We start from the raw sequence: 25157 nt of genomic DNA, 5'->3' as shown, positions 1-25157 counted from the left end.
CCATTGGGAACAGTTATATTGGGCCTTAAAAAATGTCCCTTTGGCCTAATAAAACACTCTATTCTCTTTGGTCTGGAGTTTATTTCAATTTCTATTTGTAGCTGTTAATTGTATACCTGTTAACATGGACATTTAAAAACTATATTTTAGAGTCAGGAGCCAGCAAACTTTCTGCGAGTTCAGAATATGAGTTTTATAACTGCAGAAGTTCTTCATCTTCTGTCTCTCTGCCTAAGAGACTCAGTTCGGGTATGTGAAATTGAAGCATATCCGACCTGATGTCAATCTGATAGTTTCAGATAAAGCTGAGAGAGGCCTGGCTTTCCCTTGTCAAAGCTGTAAAATGAGTTTAAGACCTCAGAGTAGTTTAAGGTATAGGATTTTGTTGTTGTTCGGTCGCTCAGTTGTATCCTACTCTTTGCAACCCCATGGATTGCAGCATGCAAGGCTTCCCTGTCCTTCACCATCTCCTGGAGCTTGCCAAACTCATGTCCACTGAGTCAGTGATGCCATCCAACCCCCTCATCCTCTGTCTTCTCTTTCTCCTCCTGCTGTTAATCTTACCCAACTTTTCCAAAGAGTTGGCTCTTTGCATCAGGTGGCCAAAGTATTGGAACTTCAGCTTCAGCATCAGTCCAATGAATATTCAGGACTGATTTCCTTTAGGATTGACCGGTTGGATCTCCTTGCAGTCCAAGAGACTCTCAAGAGTCTTCTCCAGCACCATAGTTCAACAATTCTTTGGTGCTTAGCCTTTTTATATTGTCCAGCTCTTACATTTATACAGTTTCATTACCACATACGTGACTACTGGAAAAACCATAGCTTTGACTATACGGGCCTAAGAAATAGGTTTACAATCCTATTATTGTATCTGGTTGTTATTATAATAATTATTATTATTTTTAATTATAAATAATTATTGTTATTTGAAGTAATCAAGCAACCAGTCATGCCTATGGTTGCAGAACCATAGTTTCTTTTAGGGTAATAGAATCAGTGATTGTATAGATATGCCTTAAAGCATAATAATCCTAGAAGTAAGACACCCTCCATTCTCCTCATTTTCCTTATATTTTCCAAAAAATACATACAATAGTAGCATGATACATGAATATCCATCCCATTAAAAAAAATCTATTTTAGCTTCATTGTTAAAAGGCCAGGTAAATTTTTATACACTATAGGAGAAACATGCCTAAGAAGAATATCCACCTATTACTTGGATTTCTGAGTTGGAAGAAGAACTGAACAATCTCATTTACGGTTTTTGTTTTGTTTAGTATTAGCATATTTTAGTGTCATACTTAGATCAATAAAGTTATTTTTCCCGCTTGGTGTTTGTCATTTATGTGGTTATTCTTATAGTTTTCCTTTTTAATATTAATGTTTGTTGAAATTTTTACGGAATGAGTTGAAAATCTATACGGTAATATCACAGGGAAACTTATTTGTTGTGCATTGTAAAATGGTATCCAAAGTTAAGTTTTGCAAGTGAGATGTTGGGCTGCTGTGACTTTTCTAGCATAGATCATATGATGTTTGTCTGTCTATAATGCACTCAGTTTCAAAGCAGTTTCTGTTACGCTGGAGGCAGTTCAGACAGTTTTATATCTTTAAGGGTCTGCAGCATTAAAATGTTTTAATTTCCTGTGATGTTTACTGATACCAAATGGCCAGTGGATGATAAAATGGAACAGAGCTATATGTCCCTGCTATGAATATTGTGAAACAGAAAGTTGGATCTGGGTTTTGAATTTAGAATGAGGTTAACTTGAAAAAATTAAAATTTTATTTTGGGGTAATTGTAGATTCACATGCCGTTGTAAGAAATAGTGCAGAGAGATGCCGGGTATATATGGTACTTCATCTAATTTTCCCCGATGGTGACATCTTGGAGAACTGTCAGGCGGTATCACAGTCAGAATGTCGATGGTGAGATAGTTAATGATCAGAACGGTGTCGTCACCACAAGGATCACCCTTACCGCCCTTTATAGCCATACCCACTCCCTCTATCTCATGCTCTTCCTTCCCGCCCCTGGCGACTGACTAATCCCTTCTCCATTTCTGTACTCCTTTCATTTTGAAGATGTATATAACCTTTCAGAGCTGGCTTTTTTGTTTAACCTAATTCTCTGACTCTTCATTCTGGTTGTTGCCTGTGTTCACATTTTGTTACTTTTTATTGCTTATTAGTTCCAAAGAATAGCAAGAAGAGATAAGAAAGCCTTCTTCAGTGATCAATGCAAAGAAATAGAGGAAAACAACAGAATGGGAAAGACTAGGGATTTCTTCAAGAAAATCAGAGATACCAAAGGAACATTTCATGCAAAGATGGGCTCGATAAAGGACAGAAATGGTATGGTCCTAACAGAAGCAGAAGATATTAAGAAGAGATGGCAGGAATACACAGAAGAACTGTACAAAAAAGATCTTCACGACCCAGATAATCACGATGGTGTGATCACTCACCTAGAGCCAGACATCCTGGAATGTGAAGTCAAGTGGGCCTTAGAAAGCATCACTACGAACAAAGCTAGTGGAGGTGATGGAATTCCAGTTGAGCTATTTCAAATCCTGAAAGATGATGCTGTGAAAGTGCTGCACTCAATATGCCAGCAAATTTGGAAAACTCAGCAGTGGCCACAGGACTGGAAAAGGTCAGTTTTCATTCCAATCCCAAAGAAAGGCAATGCTCAAACTACCACACAATTGCGCTCATCTCACATGCTAGTAAAGTAATGCTCAAAATTCTCCAAGCCAGGCTTCAGCAATATGTGAACTGTGAACTTCCTGATGTTCAAGCTGGTTTTAGAAAAGGCAGAGGAACCAGAGATCAAATTGCCAACATCTGCTGGATCATGGAAAAAGCAAGAGAGTTCCAGAAAAGCATCTATTTCTGCTTTATTGACTATGCCAAAGCCTTTGACTGTGTGGATCACAGTAAACTGTAGAAAATTCTGAAAGAGATGGGAATACCAGACCACCTGATCTGCCTCTTGAGAAACTTGTATGCAGGTCAGGAAGCAACAATTAGAACTGGACATGGAACAACAGACTGGTTCCAAATAGGAAAAGGAGTTCGTCAAGGCTGTATATTGTCACCCTGTTTATTTAACTTCTATGCAGAGTACATCATGAGAAACGCTGGACTGGAAGAAGCACAAGCTGGAATCAAGATTGCCGGGAGAAATATCAATAACCTCAGATATGCAGATGACACCACCCTTACGGCAGAAAGTGAAGAGGAACTCAAAAGCCTCTTGATGACAGTAAAAGTGGAGAGTGAAAAAGTTGGCTTAAAGCTCAACATTCGGAAAACGAAGATCATGGCATCCGGTCCCATCACTTCCTGGCAAATAGATGGGGAAACAGTGGAAACAGTGTCTGACTTTATTTTTCTGGGCTCCAAAATCACTACAGATGGTGACTGCAGCCATGAAATTAAAAGATGCTTACTCCTTGGAAGGAAAGTTATGACCAACCTAGATAGCATACTCAAAAGCAGAGACATTCCTTTGCCAACAAAGGTCTGGGTAGTCAAGGCTATGGTTTTTCCTGTGGTCATGTATGGATGTGAGAGTTGGACTGTGAAGAAAGCTGAGCGCCGAAGAATTGATGCTTTTGAACTGTGGTGTTGGAGAAGACTCTTGAGAGTCCCTTGGACTGCAAGGAGATCCAACCAGTCCATTCTGAAGGAGATCAGCCCTGGGATTTCTTTGGAGGGAATGATGCTGAAGCTGAAACTCCAGTACTTTGGCCACCTCATGCGAAGAGTTGACTCATTGGAAAAGACTCTGATGCTGGGAGGGACTGGGGGCAAGAGGAGAAGGGGACAACAGAGAATGAGATGGCTGGATGGCATCACTGACTCGATGGACGTGAGTCTGAGTGAACTCCGGGAGTTGGTGATGGACAGGGAGGCCTGACGTGCTGCGATTCATGGGGTCGCAAAGAGTCGGACACAACTGAGCGACTGATCTGATCTGAATAGTATTCTGTATTCATTTACCTGTTGAAAGATAACCTGGATCATTTCCAGTTTTGACCGTTACAAATAAAGCTGCTGTAAAATTGAACAACAGGTTTTGTGTGGATGGACGTACTCATTTCTCTGGGATAAATGCTGATGAGTGCAGTTTCTAGGTCCTGTGGCAGCTGCATGTTTAGTGGTTCATTTGTTGTGTTTTGATTGAGAAACTGCCAAACTATTTTCCAGCACGGCTGTACCATTTTACATTCCCACCAGAGATGGTGTGAGCCATCCAGTTTCTCTCCATCCTTAGCAGCAATTGCTATCGTCACTCTGTTTTTGATAGCGGTGTAGTGATAGCTCATTGTGGTTTTAATTGGCATTTCCCTAATCGTCAGTACTGTTGAACGTCTTTTCATATGCTTATTTTCCAGTTGTATAGCTTCTTTGGTACAATGTCTCTGTGCTTTTGGTATCAGATCTACTCTTTATCTAGTTTCTGAAGACTTTATCATATATATGTATTTTTTTTTTTTACTTCTATTTTTCTGTTTTACATTTAAGTCTATGATCCATTTTGAGTTAATACTTTGTACAAAGTGTCAGACTTAGGCTGAGATTTACTTGTTTTTCCAGTGGAAAGCCAGTTGCTCCAGCAACATTTGTTGAAAGATGGACTTTCCTCCATTATACTGCCTTTGCACATTTGTCAAAAATCTACTAGTGTGGAGCTAGTTCTGAATTCTGTGTTCTGGTTCATTGATCTGAGAGCCTGTCTCTCTGACACTGCCTCACAGTCTTGATTACTGTAACTATATACTGTCTTGAAACCAGATAGAACAGTTTTCAACCACTTTATTCTCCTTTTTCAAAATTGTTTTGGCAATTCTGATACTTCTGTTTTTCTGCATAAATTGTAGGATAATCTTGTCAATATCTACAAAAAAATCTTGGTAGGATTTTGATAGGAATTTCGATAAACCAGGCTATCAGTTTGGGGGAAATTGACATCTTTACTGTGAGTCTTACTATCTATGAACCTAGTATATCTCCTTTTTGTATTGATTTATGAGATGGTCAGTCAGGATTGGCCACACGAGGAGAAAGAGCAGAGGCTCAGGAAAATAGAGTTTACTATGCTTAGTGCTCCTCAAGACAGGTGGCATACAGAGCCGTGTGGAAAAACACCAAGGTGGTCAGGAGGCAGAACAGGAGTGCTTAGGCTTTGGCCTTTGTTGGGGTTTCCACGGGAAAGGCAGGGCAGGATAAATAGCTTAGAATTGGTAGGTATGAATACTTTCAGCAGCCTATGGGAATAATGACAGTCTCTAGTTGCCTGGTACCCGGCCTAGGATGATGAAGACAGAAGAGTATTGCCTTCTGAGGTATAAGGACCAGATAGAGGAGGTATGGTTCTGGGTTTGCTGGTTAGCATATTGAAGACTTGCTTTCCTGGGGCTTCCGTGGTGGCTCACACTATAAAGTATCTGCCTGCAATGTGGGAGACCCATTTTCGATCCCTGAGTCAGGAAGGTCCCCTGGAAAAGGGAATGGCTACCCACTCCAGTATTCTTGTCTGGAGAATTGCACAGACGGAGGAGGCTAGTGGACTATAATCCACGCAGTTGCAAAGAGTCGGACATGACAGAGTGACTAACACTCATTTTTCATGGGCCTTAGCTACCTCTAAAAATTGGCTGGCCCTAGGAAGGTCATTCTCTCCCCAGCCAGAATGATTTGTTTAAGATGTCAAAACATCACATTGTATAGAAAATAAAACACACACACAAACATACATAAAAATACACCTCTTCTTTTATTTAGATCATCTTTGGGTTTTTTTTAAACATTGTTTATATTTGTAGTATATATAATTTAATCACAGTCTAGTGGTATCATGATTTCTCTTGTTCAAGTGAAGTATAGAAAACTTCCTTTTTCAACCATTTAACCTCCTTCAGTTTTATATAGTTAGCATATTATTGGCCAGATATGTATTGATATGTCTTTTATTACCTTAACGTTATTGACCAGAGATGTTTCAGTGTTCACTTACATAGCACATTGCTGGCCATATGCGTTAGTTTATGCAAAAATCCCCTGGTCAGTAATGAGTAAAATATATCCTCTAAATACGTTTAGAACCAAACCAAGCATTTTTATAATGTTTGCTTCAAACATCAAAGATAATTTAGAAAACTTAATAGGAGAAGGAAAGACTATTGAATTTACCTTATTTTTGCCTCTCATGTTCTTGTTTCTTTCCTCGTATTCCAAGGTTCCTTTAAAAAAATTGTTTCCTTTCTTTTTAGAAAACTTGCCTTTATCCACTCTTTTATGGTAAGTGTGTGGTTTTCATAGGGTAAAAATGGCTGAGCATTGTTAATTTCAGATGGTTCAATGTAATATTAATGAATGATCAGTGGATGATTAATCCAGGATAAAGGAAAAGACAGCTGTGTGTGGAAATGACCTGCAAAGGCTAATGTGTTGTATATGATTGCTTTTTCCTCCTCAACCATTTTGTATAGGGAGTAAGGCAGTAAGTGGTGGGGGTTACATAAGATGTTATGTCTATATGGAGGAAGAGTACTCAGCAATAAAAAAGAATGCATTATATATAAATAAAATAGCATGCTTTAATCTCAAATGCATTATGCTAAGTGAAAGAAGCCAGACAAATAAGGATACATGATATGTGATCCAACTGATATAAACTGTAGAAAATGCAAACTAACGACAGAAAGTAAATTGGTGGAAGAGAAAGGTAGTGGGATGGGGGATTACCAAGGGAACTTGGGGAAACACTTGAGGCTGTTGCTGTCTCGATTGTGGTGGTGATTTCACATGGGATGTGTGTATGTCAAATGTATCTAATTATACACTTTAAATATATACAACTGGGGGAATTCCATGGTGGTCCAGTGGTTACAACTCAGAGCTTTTACTGCGGGTGGCCCCAGGATCAATCCCTGTTTGGGGAACTAAGATCCTGCAAGCCACACGGCACGGCAGAAAAACAACAACAAGAGAATGTAGCTCATTGTAGGTCAGTTATAAATCAAAACTGTCCCCACCTCAAGTGTTCCTCCCGTGCATGACTGTCGTGCAGCTGCTTGATGTCCAGCTCCAGCTTGTCCACACTCTTGTTTACAAAGTGGAACCAGTGATCACATGCTGGGATGTTGTATTATAACACTGTGAAATTGTTCTGAAAATTTTAAATTGCTCACTTTCAGTTGTTAAACTTTTAAATGAATAAAGCGAGATACAATTGACATACAACATTGTGTTAGTTTTAGGTGTGCAACGTAGTGTTTTGATATACGTTCAATTTAAAAACCTCGGTCTTAATCACCATGAGAAATAGTCTTGTTTGTACACCATGTTTTGAGTTGCACTGTTTCAGAGCAATGTTTCCATACTACTTACATACATTTCCCCCCCATCTCATTCTATATGTATCATTCTGAAACCATTCAACCCTAGTTTATGGTCACAGTGTGATTTGATTAACCTTGTGTTCTGTGGTATAAATTCTGGCATGGAGCATGGGATTTTCTCTGCATGAGTCCTAGGAAATAAACTAGATCTGATAAAAATATGCTGCAGAATTTGAAAGTGAATTATACTGAAATGTTGTTATAATATTGCCCCTCTCATATTTTTGAAGGAATCACTTAAAAGTTTAATGCAGTATAAGAATTGAATGCAGTATTTAATGCAGTATAAGCCTCCAAGTGGCATGGATGGTGTGTGGGGCAAGTTGTTTCCACTCTCTCAGCCTAGGTTTTCTGGCTTTAAAGACAGAGCCACAGTTGCCTGGCAGAAGATTATCGTATATAGTGAAAGTGCTTGGTAACTGATAAATGCTGTAAGTGTTGTTTCTGTTCAGTGGCTCAGCTGTGTCTGACTCTTTGCAACCCAGTGGACTGCAGCATGCCAGGCTTCCCTGTCCTTCACCATCTCCTGGAGCTTGCTCAAACTCATGTCCATTGAATCAGTGATTCCATCCAACCATCTCGGCCTCTGTCATCCTCTTCTCTTCCTGCCTTCAATCTTTGAAAGCATCAGGGTCTATTCCAATGAGTCAGTTCTTCGCATCAGGTGGCCAAAGTATTGGAGTTTCAGCTTCAGCATCAGTCCTTCCAATGAATGTTCAGGGTTGATTTCCTTTAGGATTGACTGGTTTGATATCCTTGGTGTTCAAGGGACTGTCAAGGGTCTTCTCCACCACAGTTCAAAGGCATCAGTCCCTCCATACTCAGCCTTTTTTTGTCCAGCTCTCACATCCATACATGACTACTGGAAAAATCATACCTTTGACTGTACGGACTTTTGAAGACAAAGTAATGTCTCTGCTTTTTAATATGCCATCTAGGTTGGGCATAGCTTTTCTTTCAAGCAGCAAGCGTCTGTTATTTTCATGGCTGCAGTCACCATCTGCAGTGATTTTAGAGCCCCCAAAAATAAAGTCTGTGACTGTTTCCATTGTTTCCCCATCTATTTGCCATGAAGTGATGGGACTGGATGCCATGATCTTTGTTTTTTGAATGTTGAATTTTAAACCAGCTTTTTCACTCTCCTCTTTCATCTTCATCAAATGGTCCTTTAGTTTTGCTTCACTTTCTGCCATCTGCATACCTGAGGTTATTGATATTTCTCCTGGCAATCTTGATTCCAGCTTGTGCTTCATCCAGCCCAGCGTTTCTCATGATGTACTCTGCATATAAGTTAAACAAGCGGGATGACAATATACAGCCCTGACGTACTCCTTTCCCAATTTGGGACTAGTCTGTTGTTCCATGTCCAGTTCTAACTGTTGCTTCTTGACCTGCATACAGTTTTCTTAGGAAGCAGGTAAGGTGGTCTGGTATTCCCATCTCTTTCAGAATTTTTCACAGTTTGTTGTGATCCACATAGTCGAAGGTTTTAGTATAGTCAGTGAAGCAGAAGTAGATGTTTTTCTGGAATTCTCCTGCGTTTCCTATGATCCAGCAGATGTTGGCAATTTGATCTCTGGTTCCTCTGCCTTTTGTAAATCCACCTTGTACATCTGGAATTTCTCAGTTCACATACTGCTGAAGCCTAGCTTGAAGGATTTTGAGCATTACTTTGCTAGTGTGTGAGATGAGTGCAATTGTGTGGTAGTTTGAACATTCTTTGAAATTGCCCATCTTTGAGATTGAAATGAAAACTGACCTTTTCCAGTCCTGTGGCCAATGCTGAGTTTTCCAAATTTGCTGCCATATTGAGTGTAGCACTTTCACAGCATCATCTTTTAGGATTTGAAATAGCTCAGCTGAAATTCCATCACCTCCACTAGCTTTGTTCATAGTGATGCTTTCTAAGGCCTACTTGACTTCACACTCCAGGATGTCTGACTCTAGGTGAGTGATCACACCATCATGGTTATCTGGGGTCGTTAAGATCTTTTTTGTATAGTTCTTCTGTATCTTTTTGCCAACTCTTCTTAATATTTTCTGCTTCTGTTAGGTCCATACCATTTCTGTCCTTTATTGTGCCCATCTTTGCATGAAATATTCCCTTGGTATCACTAATTTTCTTGAAGAGATCTCTAGTCTTTCCCATTCTATTATTTTCCTCTATTTCTTTGCACTGGTCACTGAGAAAGACTTTCTTATCTCTCCTTGCTATTCTGTGGAACTCTGCATTCAAATGGGTATATCTTTCCTTTTCTCCTTTGCCTTTCACTTCTCTTCTTTTCTCAGCTATTTGTAAGGACTTCTCAGACCATTTTGCTTTTTTGCATTTCTTTTTCTTGGGGATGGTCTTGATCTCTGCCTCCTGTACAGTGTCACAAACCTCTGTCCATAGGTCTTCAGGCACTCTATCAGATCTAATCCCTTGAAACTATTTTTTACTTCCATTGTATAATCATAAGAGATTTGATTCACGTCATACCTGAATGGCCTTGTGGTTTTCCCTATATTCTTCAGTTTAAGTCTGAATTTTGCAATAGGGAGTTCATGACCTGAGGCACAGTCAGCCCCCAGTCTTGTTTTTGCTGACTATATAGAGCTTTTCCATCTTTGGCTGCAAAGAATATAATTAGTCTGATTTCAGTATTGACCAGCTGGTGACATCTGTGTTTAGGGTTGTGTCTTGTGTTGTTGGAAGAGGGTGTTTGTATGGCCAGTGCGTTCTCTTTGCAAAACTCTGTGAGCCTTTGCCCTGCTTCATTTTGTACTCCAAGGCCAAACTTGGTGCTCTAAGTAGGTAAGTTTATGTCACTGGGTATGTTTGTATCTGCTTTGGCAAACTCCAGGAGATGGTGAGAGACAGGGAAGCCTGGCATGCTACAGTCCATGGGGTTGTGAAGAGTTGAACATGACTTGCTGCCTGAACAACAACAACAAATTTACATCATCGTCTAGGAGAGTTCCTATATTTTCTTCAGGAATAAGGTCCATATATTGAAAATCATTTATAGACCAGTTGTTAAAAATGTCAGATGAATTTTGTGGAATGTCTTTCCTGTTACATATAGGGTAAAGAACTGAAAGGTATGCATGAAATAATGTACATTTTCCCCCTTCTTTTCAGGCAATCACTCTCTTAACTGAATTAATCAGGGAAAATTTCAGGAACAGCAAATTGAAACAGTGCCTTTTACCAACCCTGGGAGAGCTGATCTATCTTATAGCTACCGAGGTAAGACTGTCTGATTAACTCTCTTGCTCTCTGATGTGTTCAGACATTTCCTGGCTGATAAGTGTTAATATCAAAGTGTTTTGATTTTGCCTCTTAGGGCATATATAAGGAAATCAGTGAAAATTTTGCCTGTGGAGGGGAGAGGCTCTTGGTGTCTTTCTGACTCTTCTCTGTCTCCTGGTCAGTCTTCCCTCTTTCCCAGTGCCTCTTTCTCTTTAAAGTGTAGGAGAGTCTCAAGCTGTATTTTAAAGCCAATGGACCAGAGCCCCTCACGCACCCTCCCCGCAACACTGTCCCCAGGTTGCTGCCATCTTTGACTCGTTTAGGCAAGAAGATTTCATTGATTCTTCCAGTATAAAAACACCATTGATATTTAACACACTAGGGTGTGTGTATAGTATGCCAGGCTTCCCTGTCCCTCACCATCTCCTGAAGTTTGCCAAAGCAGATACAAACATACCCAGTGACATAAACTTACCTACTTAGAGCACCAAGTTTGGCCTTGGAGTACAAAATGAAGCAGGGCAAAGGCTCACAGAGATTTGCAAAGAGAACACACTGGTCATAGCAAACACCCTCTTCCAACAACACAAGAGACGACCTTTTAACGTGAGTGTGTGCGTGCTAAGTTGCTTCAGTCGTGTCTGACTCTTTACCTCCTATGGACTGTAGTCCACCAGGCTCCTCTGTCCAGGGGATTCTCCAGGCAAGAATACTGGAGTGGGTTGCCATATTCCCCTCCAGGGAATCTTCCTGACCCAAAGATTGAACCTGAGTCTCTTACTTTCACCTGCATTGACAGGCAACTTCTTTACCACTAGTGCCACCTGGAAGCCTCCCTTATGGCTCAGATGGTAAAGAATCTGAAATGCAGGAGACCCGGGTTCAGTCCTTGGGTCAGGGAGATCCCCTGGAGAAGGAAATGGCAAGCCACCCCAGACTTCTTGCCTGGAGAATACCATGGACAGAGGAGCCATGGAGACGCAAAGAGTTGGACACAACTGAGTGACTAATACACATGCTGTTATTAATAACATGGTGGTGAGAGTTTGTGGCTGCAGATTTTGACCTCTTTTTTGGGGAATATCTTAAATAGATACAGTTATATTGTGAGTCATTCATTTCATGTGATGCTCTGTTTTAAATGAGTGCCAGTACGTTATAAATTAATCAGATGTTCTTTGTTTCCACTTGTTTTGGTTCTAGAACTTGCTTAAATGTTATATAACCTCAGTATCCTTAGTATCTAAGTTGACTCTCTGGATAATCATCATTTTAAGACAATTAAAGTAATTGTTAGAAAACATCAGTATTTAAAATCACTTAGTTCCATATTTAGTATTGATAGCTGGTACAGCAAATCTCTCCTCCTTATTCTTCCTTTTCATAAATGTCTTGGCTCTTCTTGGTCATTTGCATGTCAGAAAAAATTTTAGAATCAGGTTGTCCAATTATGAAATCATCTTTTGAAAACAGCATCGACTATGCAGAAGTCCTGATATCTTTATGATTTTGAGTCTTCTAATACATGTTTGGAATTGTGCTGAGTCTATTAGAGTATTAGTACATTTATGTACTATTACATAGTATTAGTACATTTAATGCACAAAAACTTATGTTTCTGTGTATCTATATTACAAGGTTTTTTTTATGTAAGTGATTTATCTCATAAAGCTTTTTGTGTATTTAGCTTAGTTGAGTTTATTCTCAGATAATTTTATATTTTGAAGAGATACACATTCATGAAACTACAGACCTTAGAAGTATAGCAAGGTACACAGCCTATGGTCCCTTTTCTTTTTTCTGTCCCCTTCTGTGTAGTTCCCCAGTAAATAACCATCGCAGTTGCTTTCTTACTTATCCTTACAGAGTTATTTTTGCCTGTAATGAGAAAATGAGAAATGAGAAAGTAGAAATGTAGATTCTTACTTTGTCCCATTTTATGTAGCAGGTAGAACAACGATTTTCATTCAATAGTTACACAGTATTAAAAAGCATATGGAGTGCATACACTGGAGCTAATTGTTAGTAATTAATATGCATGTCTTCTTCAGTTAGTATTTAGCGCTCCCTCCCTTCCTCCTCTTGCACTGGAACGTTCTCTTGTGTGCTAAGTTTTGTGAAAGACAGCTTTCCTTGTGGTTCCTGGAGGGTGTGGATGGAGAGTTTATATCAACTTTACTCTTGCCTTGGGCCCTTGATGCCTTGACATCAAAGCTCAAAGTTCCCAAGTTCTGCAGGCTCAGAGAATGAAAGCAAACTTCAGTGCTCTGTTTATCCCTTCATCTTGCAGCTGATTTTTGGCTTGATTATTTGTTTTTTTTGTCAGCTCTCTGAGGCATTTTAAGGATGTAGAGTAAAACTGCTTTCCTTAGAAGAGTGATCAGGTATCTTGTCTGCCATCTTATCAGGGATGGGAGTCTGTCTAGTCCAGTTCTTTTTGTGAGTGTGTCTTTTTTTTTTTTTTTTTAACCTTTTCTGTTAGCTTAACTGAGGTATAGTTGGCATACCATAAACTGCACATGTTTAAAAATTGCAATTTGGTCAGTACTAATAGAAGATATTAAGAAGAGGTGGCAAGAATACACAGAAGAACTGTACAAAAAAGATCTTCACAATGCAGATAATCATGATGGTGTGATCACTCACACTCAACTAGAGCCAGACATCCTGGAATGTGAAGTCAAGTGGGCTTTAGGAAGCATCACTACGAACAAAGCTGGTGGAGGTGATGGAATTCCAGTTGAGCTATTTCAAATCCTGAAAGATGACGCTGTGAAAGTGTTGCACTCAGTATGTCAGCAAATTTGGAAAACTCAGCAGTGGCCACAGGACTGGAAAAGGTCAGTTTTCATTCCAATCCCAAAGAAAGGCAATACCAAAGAATGCTCAAACTACCACACAGTTGCACTCATCTCACATGCTAGTAAGTAATGTTCAAAATTCTCCAAGCCAGGCTTTAGCAACACGTGAACCATGAACTTCCAAATGTTCAAGTTGGTTTTAGAAAAGGCAGAGGAACCAGAGATCAAATTGCCAGCATCCACTGGATCATGGAAAAAGCAAGAGAGTTCCAGAAAAGCATCTATTTCTGTTTTATTGACTATGCCAAAGCCTTTGACTGTGTGGATCACAATAAACTGTAGAAAATTCTGAAAGAGATGGGAATACCAGACCACCTGATCTGCCTCTTGAGAAACCTCTATGCAGATCAGGAAGCAACAGTTAGAACTGGATATGGAACAACAGACTGGTTCCAAATAGGAAAAGGAGTATGTCAAGCCTTTATATTGTCACCCTGCTTATTTAACTTATATTCAGAGTACATCATGAGAAACGCTGGGCTGGAGGAAGCACAAGCTGGAATCAAGATTGCCGGGAGAAATATCAATAACCTCAGATATGCAGATGACATCACCCTATGGCAGAAAGTGAAGAAGAACTAAAGAGTCTCTTGATGAAAGTGAAAGTGGAGAGTGAAAAAGTTGGCTTAAAGCTCAACATTCAGAAAACTAAGACCATGGCATCTGGTCCCATCACTTCATGGCAAATAGACGGGGAAACAGTGGCTGACTTTATTTTTCTGGGTTCCAAAATCACTGCAGATGGCGACTGCAGCCATGAAATTAAAAGACGCTTACTCCTTGGAAGGAAAGTTATGACCAACCTAGATAGCATATTCAAAAGCAGAGACATTACTTTGCCAACAAAGGTCCATCTAGTCAAGGCTATGGTTTTTCCTGTAGTCATGTATGGATGTGAGAGTTGGACTACAAAGAAAGCTGAGCACCGAAGAATTGATGCTTTTGAACTGTGGGGTTGGAGAAGACTCTTGAGAGTCCCTTGGACTGCAAGGAGATCCAACCAGTTCATCCTAGAGGAGATCAGTCCTGGGTGTTCATTGGAAGGACTGATGTTGAAGCTGAAACTCTAATACTTGGGCCACCTGATGCAAAGAGCTGACTCATTTGAAGAGACCCTGATATTGGGAAAGATTGAGGGCACGAGGAGAATGGATGACAGGATGAGATGGTTGGATGACATCACCGACTCAATGGACATGGGTTTGGGTGGACTCTGGGAGTTGGTGATGGACAGGGAGGCCTGGCATGCTGCGGTTCATGGGGTCGCAAAGAATGGGACATGACTGACCAATTGAACTGAATATATGTATACATCTGTGTAACCATCACCACAGTCAAGATAATGAAAATCTCCATCGCCTCCAAAAGGTTTCCTTAGCACCCTCGGTAAACCCTTCATCTTTCCTCTCTCCCTGTCCCCAGGCAACCACTTACTTGCCTTCTGTCATATAGACTAGTTTGCGTTTTTTAGTCTTCTGTAAAGGGAATGTTACAGAATCACATTTATTTCTGAAAGTAGATCTGAAGAATCATTTCTCTTGCTACTTACTTTAATTGGATATAAGCTAGGCTATTTTAGTATAGGGATGATTCTGTGGCCATGACATTTGACCACATCTTAATGATATGGCAGAAAGCAAAGAAGAACTAAAGAGCCTCTTGATGAAAGTGAAAGAGGAGGGTCAAAAAGTTGGCTTAAAATTCAGCATTCAGAAAACTAAGATCATGGCATCTGGTCCCATCACTTCATGGCAAATAGATGGGAAAACAGTGGAAACAGTGACAGACTTTATTTTTCTGGGCTCCAAAATCACTGCAGATGGTGACTGCAGCCATGAAATTAAAAGACGCTTACTCCTTGGAAGGAAAGTTATGACCAACCTAGACAGCATATTAAAAAGCAGAGACATTACTTTGCCAACAAAGTTCCATCTAGTCAATGCTATGGTTTTTCCTGAGGTCATGTATGGATGTGAGAGTTGGACCATAAAGAAAGCTGAGCACCAAAGAATTGATGCTTTTGAACTGTGGTGTTGGAGAAGACTCTTGAGAGTGCCTTGGACTGCAAGGAGATTATATCAGTTCATCCTAAAAGAAATCAGTCTTGAATATTCATTGCAGGGACTGATGCTGAAGCTGAAACTCCAATACTTTGACCACGTGATGTGAAGAACTAACTCTTTGGAAAAGACCTTGACGCTGGGAAAGATTGAAGGTGGGAGGAGAAGGGGACAACAGAGGATGAGATGGTTGGATGGCATCACCAACTCAATGGACATGAATTTGAGTAAGCTCCGGGAATTGGTGATGGACAGGGAAGCCTGGCAGTCCACGGGGTTGCAAAGAGTCGGACATGACTGAGCGACTGAACTGAACTGAACTAATGACAGGAAGTTATATCCACAAAAATCACTAATGTTTCATGCAATGAGGGTGTTTTGTGGCTTTGCAACTTTGAATGTAGGTAAACCTTAACATCTCAGGGCAGCGCTGACCTACTGGGACTGACCTGAAGTTATCGATACCTGTATACACACACACACACACACACACACATGTGCATACATACATATCGTGTATAACATAGAGACTGATGTACTGACCTTTTGGCTGTCTGGCAACACCCCAAGGTTACAAGCTTGAGGACTGCAGTCCAGACTGTGATTCTGTAGAGGAATGTGTGAGACAGCATATTTTAGTTTATGTATCTTTTTCTTCCTTTTGTCAAAGATGCATAATGAGCTAGAGTCAGGTGTTCCCATGTTTTGTCTCTTTTGGTCCAGCACATCACCATCTGTCACCTGGCCCGTTGAAAGAACTCCCAGATGGTCTCGTTGCGTCACTCTTGTGTGCACTGCAGTCTTTTCCCCAGACCTAAGCTGGAGAGAGCCTGTGGAAGCACAGGCGACTCCACCGTTGTCACTCCTAGAGCTCTCCCTGCTCCGTCTTCCTTGTTGTCACGTCTAAAGCCCTCTGGTCACCTCTGGGCCTTGGGGACTGCTCCTCAGTTCCCATATGACCTTTGTCCTCACTACCCTCTTAGCCGCTTCCTCCTTCCAGCCTCGCTGGCCTCCCCATGGGTCCTCGAACCCCCCACACCCTGATCATGCTGCCATACTTGTGCATTCGCTGTTCTTCCTGCTCACAGTGTTTACCTGCAGATATCTGCTGTTCATCTTCTCTTGCATGGAGTTCTGCAGAGAGCCTCCTCCTGAACCTGAGAACTGTGAGATGAAGCACTTTGCATACAGACTTCCTCTAACCCCTTGGCCAGCTGTGCTTTTCTTTATAGCTTGCATGACTGTCTTGCCTTGTTTATTTTGTTTAAGTAAAAAAAATGTTTTTTGTGCCCACCGCTCCCTTCCCACCACTGCCCCACTGAACACCATTAAGACAGAACATTTGTCTGTCTTGCTCATAGCTGCATGACTGTTGTTTAGAAGAGTTCTTGGCACACAGTAGGTGCTTGTTTTCAGTCATGAGCTGCAGCGTGGCCAGTGGGACAGGAGGGAAGTGAGCAGGAGGCAGGGCTGCAGGAGACAGGGATGTGACCATGGAAGGCTCCTCAGCCAAGTTGGGGGCCTGGGTTTTGATCCTAAGGGCAAGAGGAAGCTGATTAAGAGTTATAAGAAAGGTAAGGATGTCATCTGACTTAAGTGCTGCAAGGGTGACTCTGGTTTCAATGTGGAGAATAGATGGGAGGATTGAAAGAGAAGCTTCTGGACCCTAACTGTGAGTAAGTGAAGTAGGAGCAAAATCAGGAGAGGAGTGGGTATTTCAGAAAAGAGTTTATAGGGCTGAATGTGGAAGTTAAGGTCCAAGAAAAAGGACTACAAAAAGTCCCCTGGGTTGAGTGGATACAAAAGTCAACCAGGAACCCAACAAGAGCTGTTTTGTGTATTTATTTAACATGGAGTGGGAGGAAGAAGAAGTCAGACTGTTGTGTGTTGAGGATTTAGAGGGACGTGGGATCCTGAGGAAGCCAGTGTAAAGTGAGCATGACCATGGGAAAGAGCAGAGGGGTGTGGGGCGGAGGGCTGTTTTGAAAATGGGAGATGACAGTGAGTCTGGTAGAAATAGGAAGGATCCCATGGAGACATGATGTTGAACACTTAGGAACAGTAAGGGATAGTCCAGAAGCTGGTGACCCTGAAGGAAGAAGAGTGGGAGGGGACTTGTGAGCCCACATGGAAGGGGTGGAGGAACCTGTCCTACGATGACCCAGGGTATGGGCAGCAGCCAGCTGCAGGTGGAGGTGAGCGCGTGGTTCCTCTCTTGTGACTTTCATGATCTTTGTGAAGAAGAAAAGCGAAGTTTTGGGAGGGCAGTGGGTTGAAATGCTGTAGCTTTTCAGGAGAGGGAATCGAACAGAGAGAGAAGCAGGCCTGGTGAGTGACCTGGAAGGTCCCTGGGCTTCCCCATCCTACGTTACTCTGGAGTCTGTGTTTTTGGTGTCCCCCCTCCCAGAGCCCAGCTGTCTGACCACAGGCCTAGAGAGAACAAGCCACTGCCTTCGGGTAAGGCTGAGTTTCCCCAGACCTGCGACAGTGAAACTCCAAAGGATGAGGTCCTTCAGGCCTTTGTCAAGAGTGATTAAATTATAGGCCAGGAATCTCAGTGGCAGCCAAGGTGGGTAGGGGTAGACGGGGGTAAAGAAAAAGGGTGAGGAACATGGGGAGTAGGGTCCAGGGATGTTAAGGAAACCCTGTGGTGAATGTCGTGAATAAATGAGCTGAAAGGGAGGCACATTATGTTTGAAAGTTAAATCGGGTGCTGAACTGGTGATTTTTGAGCTGGAGCAGCTCTGGTTGATAATGGCTAGATTATAACCATGTGTGGCATTTCATGATTAAGGGTACAGTGTTAACGAGTCACAATTCCCATCATGGGTATTAAGTACTTTTGAATCAGTAAGGTACCACTTCTAACATTTGGACAATCTTAAAACAGAAATATTCTGTCTAAGCAGAAGCTACTCTCTTCTGTTATAACAAGAGTGTTTTTTTTTTTTCACCTTTCTCTGTGGCCCCTGATTGATTTTGTGACTTTATTTGTTAGGTTCCAGGAGAGTTCTTGTGGTTATTTTTCTAACTTAGTTCTTCTGTGAAAGAATTATTCCTGATATCCTTCCAATCAGTGTACTCATTGATCCTAGTTACTTGCTTTTGTCGAGCTTCATCTTGCTAGGTAGCATACTGTGTTTTCCTTGTTCCTATGGATTATCCAGAGATGCTACTCCAAACTGCATGTTCTGTGCTTCCACGTCATTCCAGATGATGTCATACCTTTAGGTAGAAGTGTGTGTATCGTAATCTGTGGTTATCAGTGGAGTGGTTTCTCTATCAGCCAGATCATGCTGTCATCCCTTGGTTCTTTCCATCTAGCTGTTGCTGAGGGGAGCTTATCAACATCATATATGACATACTGGGAAACAGAAGAAATGCTTTGTATGTACACTGCAGTGAAGGACCCCTCATCAGGTCATAATTGGCAGGTTGTAAGCAGTACTTGCAGTAGAATGTTAAGAAGTTCGACGTCATTTGTGTATGTGAAACTTAGCCTTTTTTCTTGAAAGGGTTAACACCTTCTGTGCCGTTAGCCTCACTGCCTTTCCTTCTACTTCATTTTTAGGAAGAAAAAAAAAAGCACCCCCGAGAATGCTGGGCTGTTCCCTTGGCTGCATACACGGTGCTAATGAGGTGCCTTCGGGAAGGGGTAAGGCTGCTTTGTTGTCCTCTGTAGACGCCTGCAATTGTAATAACCCTTCAGGCACTGTGTGAGGATTGTAGCCTGCAGCGGTGCTCGAGCCTGTCAGCCGAGTACTGTACCGCTCCTGAATTTAAATCATCCCGACAAGCCACTGTGAGCCTGTGACCTACAGGGGAGCAAGTGAAAAAACCAACTCACATTCACTTGTTTAAATGTCTTGCCTTTTAAGAGACAATAGCAAATATAAACAATCTAAGTAGCTCTCAATTATATATCGTTAATCCCCCGCTTCCAGTTACCAGTAACTCAGTTTAGTAAGCCAGGTGTATGCAGGGAATTTTCTGCCAGCCTCGATAGCCCAGTGATTATCTTGTCATATTGCCATTTTGTGGTTCAGAAACAAGGAAGCTGCCACCAGCATCCACTGATTTTAATATTAAGTAGTCGTTATTATGTGATGTGGTTTCTTCAGTTTATGCACATCCCTTCTCTTGCTATTCATGGTTGAAAACCAGCCAGCTGGCCAACCAGCCAACTTGCATAAGTAGCTCCTGTGTGTGACCGTGAGGAGGATTTATAACTGACCTCAAAGGCTGGCATTTTTGTTTGCTTTAAACCTTGACATTGTCTCACCCAAGGCAAAGCCATAGGCTAAAAGCATTCCTTAAGGAATGAAAAAAAAAATGTCAAAACAAACATCTTCCTTTTGAGTTCATTACTTCATGCATGTTATGGTAATGGCATGATGTTCCAAGTACAGAAAAATCTCTGCAGTTTTCCCCTAGTGATCCAGAAAGGCATTGAGAGCACGTCCCAGCCTGTAGGGTGAATGTGTAGTCCGTTGTCCCTGTGGGGCGTGCATGAAGCCAGTGAACTGCGCTGTATCAACAATATGAGAATTAAGTTATCTTTATCTGTAGTCAAAAGACATGTTTGGGTTTATCATTCAGGGCCTCAAGCTAGGCACGCCCAGGGGGCACACGGATGAAGAAGGTGGACTTTATGTTCATGCACACATCTACCTGTTGTGGGAGATGAGATAAAACTATAAAGTGGAATCTGTCAAGTGCATTCACACCGAAGAACAAAATACAAGAGCTCAAAGGAGAAAGAAGTCTTCCAGGGATTTTTTAAATGGTGTAAAGAAAGTTTTAGAACTTTGTATCTTTAATTTATAAAACTTAGATTAATGCTGAGTAAAAGATGGTCAGTTCTAGCCCATGAGGTGGTGTGCTTTATTAGATATGTCCTCCCCAACCGCTCCTGTATTTATCATCGAGTACATACTATGAAGAATGTTTGCTATGCATGTGCATTGTTGATTGTAACATAATGATATAGCTAATGATAGAGTTAACAGTGAGTATACACATTTGTCTTTTATTCTCTCTTCGTAAGTGTGTCAGGTCTTGTATATGTTTCATGAAGAGGGAAGACAGTCTAAAACTCTCTAATTTGTGAAAATTTTATATATTTGGAAGATGTTTTAGTGTATGCTTTGGCAGCACGTACACTAACATTGTCCCTACAAAATGACAAATTCAGAGGTGAACATTCCCCCTAAAAAAGGATTTGTCTTTTCAAAAATAATTCAATTGTAGCAGTTCTTGAGGCAATTTGTCTGTTGTATTCAGGACATAGTTGAAGGTAAAATAATTTTTAAGCCACTTGTCTTCGATGATTTAATTTTTTTAATGTAGAAAACTGTTTTCCCAGCTCCTACTGGTATTTCTGAATGTAGGTTCTTTTCTTAAAGAAGAGTATATGAATTGTATGGATATGGTTAAAAGCGCATACTCTGACTCACTCTGTTAAAAAGCAAAAGGCTGGTTGCTTAGAGAATTCTCTGTCTCTTCTGGATTGAAATTTGTACTTTCTTTCAAGGAGTAACCGCTATTCTGACTTTGGTGATAAACTTCACCAAGGTTTTCTTAAATTTTTTTTTTCTTTTCGCCAATGTTTCTTTATTTTGTTTCCCTTTTTGAGTGTGTTGCTAAATACTAGATTGATTGATTCTAAATGGATTGGCACCGTGTTCTTTTTTTTTTTTATTTTTTTATTTTTTGAGACTTAATTTTTTTTTCTTTTGCTTAAAGTTAGGTTGAGGTTGATACATGTTGATTGTGTGAAGTGCCGCTCATCGGTACCACTGAATAGTGTGTTGGTGTATGCCTCAATGCAGGAACACACGTGTATCAGTTTATATAGGAGTATCCATTAACCCACATCTTCTTGAACGTTTGATAGAGTCGCAGTTTAAATTTTTGACAATCTCATGACCATTAAATTGTTTCCTCAGTGTCATTTTAATATGTATTTTCTTGAGTACTAATGAGGATGACCATCTTTTTCTGTTTTATCTTGGTTTTTGGAATTTCCTGTTTTGAAAAAGATTATCAAGTCTTAAGCCAGTTTCTTCTGTTGCTTTGTAGGAATTCTGCATACCATCATCCTCCACCAGCTATTGCTATAAAATGTTTCAAGTATTAGAAAAGGAAAGAAAACTAGTGGCCTTTATTTCCATCAGCTGTTAATATATTTGCCTTCTTTGCTTTGCTGTAATATGTGTGTATGTATATATATCCATATATGTGTATTTATTATTTATTCATTTGTTTATTTTCTGAGATGTTTGAAAAAATTCAGATGTCATGGTACTCTACCCACAGGAATTTCTTTTATGTATTCTGGATATTAATCTTTTCTTGTTTACACGGGTCCCAGATACTTTTCTATTTTGTGTTTGATCTTTTCGTTTCCTTTACAGTGTCTGTTGCTAAGCAGAAGTTCTTAATTTTAATAGATATTTCTCAATCCATAAGATGTTTGGTCTTTTCATTTTCTTTATAGTATCTGTGGCTAAGCAGAAGTTCTTAATTTTAATAGAAATTTATCAATCCATGAGATGTTAATCTAACACTAAGATGTGCTATTACATATTCCTTTGTGTGTATCAGTTCAGTTCAGTCGCTCAGTCGTGTCCGACTCTTTGCGACCCCATGAACCACAGCACGCCAGGCCTCTCTGTCCATCACCAACTCCCAGAGTCCACCCAAACCCGTGTCCGTTGAGTCAGTGATGCTATCAGGGAAGCCCAAAAATAAATAAAAGTTTTTGTGTATACTTTTATTTATTTTTGGGCTTCTCTTATAGCTCAGTTGGTAAAGAATCTGCCTGCAATGCAGGAGACCCCGGTTTGATTCCTGGGTCAGGAAGATCTGCTGGAGAAGGGATAGGCTACCCACTCTAGTATTCTTGGGCTTCCCTTGTGGCTCAGCTGGTGAAGAATCCGTCTGCAATGCGGGAGACCTGGGTTTGATCTCTGGGTTGGGAAGATCCCCTGGAGAAGGGGAAAGGCTACCCACTGTAGTGTTCTGGCCTGGAAAATTTGCAGAGTTGGACACGACTGAGTGACTTTCACTTTCACTTCATTTATTTTTGGCTGTGCTGGCTCTTCGCTGCTGCACAGGCTTTCTCTAGCTGTAGCGAGTGGGGCCTACTCTCCGTGCGGTGTGCAGGCTTCTCACTGTGGGACTTCTCTTGTGGAGCACGGGCTCTCAAACGTGCGGGCTCAGTTGCTGTGGCTCCGGGGCTCTAGAGCGCAGGCTCGGTAGTTGTGGCGCTTGGTCTCAGTTGCTCTGAGGCATGTGGGGTCTTCCCGGGTCAGGGATCCAACCTGTGTCTCCTGCACTGGCAGACGGATTCTTTACCATTCAGCCACGAGGGATGCCCATGTTATTCTTCTAAAAGTTATTTTTTATTTTTTCCTTTTTTCTGTTCAGAAGTTTATTTGTAATTGTTTTGTGTGTCTGTGTGTGGTGATACGTGTGGGTCCAGTTCTGTTTTTAAAATAAATGTAATCAGTTATCCCAGCATCATTTAATGAAAAGTCTTCTCCCCACGACTCTGATGTCACCTCTGTCATGTCTGTGCATGTCTCTTCCTGGGCTCTAATTAGTTCTGTTGGGCTATTATCTGTGCCATGCTGTTTAAATTAATAGTCCTTACTTTTTAATAATTTTGAAAATAAACACTGACATTTTTTGTTACCCTTGTAATCTTTTTCATGAGTTTCTGAGCTCCTTTTTAATTTTCTTTTTACTTGAAAAGTTGATTCTAAAAATTACATGTTCACCTGTTGGTACATTGATTGAGAGTATACGTCTATGAATAAATTTAAGGAGGATTGATAGTAGTGAAAATGGAAGGCATACTCAATGAGAAGACTAACAAGAGAATGTCATATTTGGTTTAAAAAACACTGAAATAAGATGATTGTAGTTCTTTTTTTTTTTTTTTTGATTTTTCAATGCTAATTTCTGCATTCTCTGATTCTCTTTGATGGAATGCATACAAGAATAACTCTGCTTTTTATGATGTATTTATCATAAAATATCTTGAGTCAAATTATAACAGGGGGATCGAGATTTCATTTTCTGACGGGGGACACATGTACACCTGTGGCTGATTCATGTCAGTGTATGGCAAAAACCACCAGACTAGTGTAATTCCTTTGAATTTTCCATGACATTCTGCTAATGTATTTAATTCACTGCTTAAGTCAACTCTCTCAGATACAGCTCCCATTCTTTAGAAGTAGCATTTATGAAACATATTATGTACTGGCTGGATACAGGAGAGGCAAAGATGATTAAGATACTGCTCTATCTTCATTTATTAGGAAAGTGATTTTTTTTTTAATCTCTGGTTTAGTGTGCCATTTCTTGCTGTTTTGTAACTACATTTGCATTTTCTTTCCTTCTCTTACGTAGTGACTAAGACACTCAAGACTATCAACTTTCGTCTCAACCTAGTGTTAGCTGTGTCCCATTATTTTGACATGTAGTGTTTCCATTATTGTTATTTTATAGATAATCCCTGCTGCTGCTGCTGCTAAGTCGCTTCAGTCGTGTCCAACTCTGTGCGACCCCACAGACGGCAGCCCACCAGGCTCCCCTGTCCCTGGGATTCTCCAGGCAAGAACACTGGAGTGGGTTGCCATTTCCTTCTCCTTTGCATGAAAGTGAAAAGTGAAAGTGAAGTCGCTCAGTCGTGTCCAACTCTTAGCGACCCCATGGACTGCAGCCTAGCAGGCTCCTCTGCCCATGGGATTTTCCAGGCAAGAGTACTGGAGTGGGTTGCAATTGCCTTCTCCACAGATAATCCCTAGTTTACATTTTTTTCTGGGTCCAGGCTTTTTTATGGGATGGTTTAAACTTTTTCAGGGAGGTGGGATTTTATTGCCTCTTTTTTCTTTTGTTATAATAACAAAGTTGCATTACTGTATAGATTAAGAATGTCTATTCTATTTCTCTGTATGTTTTTAAATTTTGGTAAAATATATATACTATTTGCCATCTTAGCTATTAAGCATATAGTTCAGTAGCATTCAGAACATTAACATTGTTGTGCTGTTTCTGTTGTTCTTAAATATATTGATGTTTTCTGCCTAACTTATTGACCTTTTTATACTTTCAAAGCTTAGTAACATGCCTTATTGAAAATGGGCCATTGATTCTGATTTTTACCCCTTATCCTTCTAATCTGTGCATTGAGAAAAATGTGCTATGGGAATTGTACTTTTTTGTTTTAATTCATATGTAAATTTCTTAGAAGACAATTTTAGTTTTAAATTATAACTTTTGTTCATGTTTCTGGTGCATAGATAACTAACTTTGCCAAGGGATTTTCCTACGTGTTCTATGATAAGGGTTTTCTAGTCAAATACATTGGGACATATCGGGTTAATCAAAGTTGAATGGTTTTGTTTTATTTAGTACTTTTCAGAACTTTTAATTATGAATCCACATGGGACCATATTGTATATGATGTTTTCAAATTTATTTGCCCACAGACATATCTTATCCTGTGGCACATTGTAGGATGCACTTTGGGAGAGAAAGGTGGTCTTACTCTGGGACTGTTATGAGTTTA

General features: G+C 40.5%; 1 protein-coding gene across 21 annotated transcripts in view; it reads left to right on the top strand.

The window, feature by feature from the left end:
- ULK4 (unc-51 like kinase 4) overlaps positions 1 to 25157 on the top strand; it is a 509803-nt gene that overhangs the window by 71513 nt on the left and 413133 nt on the right. For 20 of the 21 annotated variants that reach the window (XR_008706191.1, XM_055558092.1, XM_055558086.1 and 17 more), the window contains exons 18-19: positions 10543 to 10650; positions 19146 to 19229. Coding sequence is in view for 20 of the 21 variants with exons in the window: in XM_055558092.1 (XP_055414067.1) it covers positions 10543 to 10650; positions 19146 to 19229 (192 nt within the window). In the remaining variant the exon portion in view is untranslated. The remainder of the gene's footprint in view (positions 1 to 10542; positions 10651 to 19145; positions 19230 to 25157) is intronic. The other variant, XM_055558091.1, reaches the window with a different exon arrangement.

The sequence above is a fragment of the Bubalus kerabau genome, chromosome 20 (assembly GCF_029407905.1).
Source record: "Bubalus kerabau isolate K-KA32 ecotype Philippines breed swamp buffalo chromosome 20, PCC_UOA_SB_1v2, whole genome shotgun sequence".
Lineage (NCBI taxonomy): Eukaryota > Metazoa > Chordata > Mammalia > Artiodactyla > Bovidae > Bubalus > Bubalus kerabau.
The sequence above is the reverse complement of the archived record's forward strand: the minus strand, read 5'-3'. Positions and strand labels throughout refer to the sequence as shown.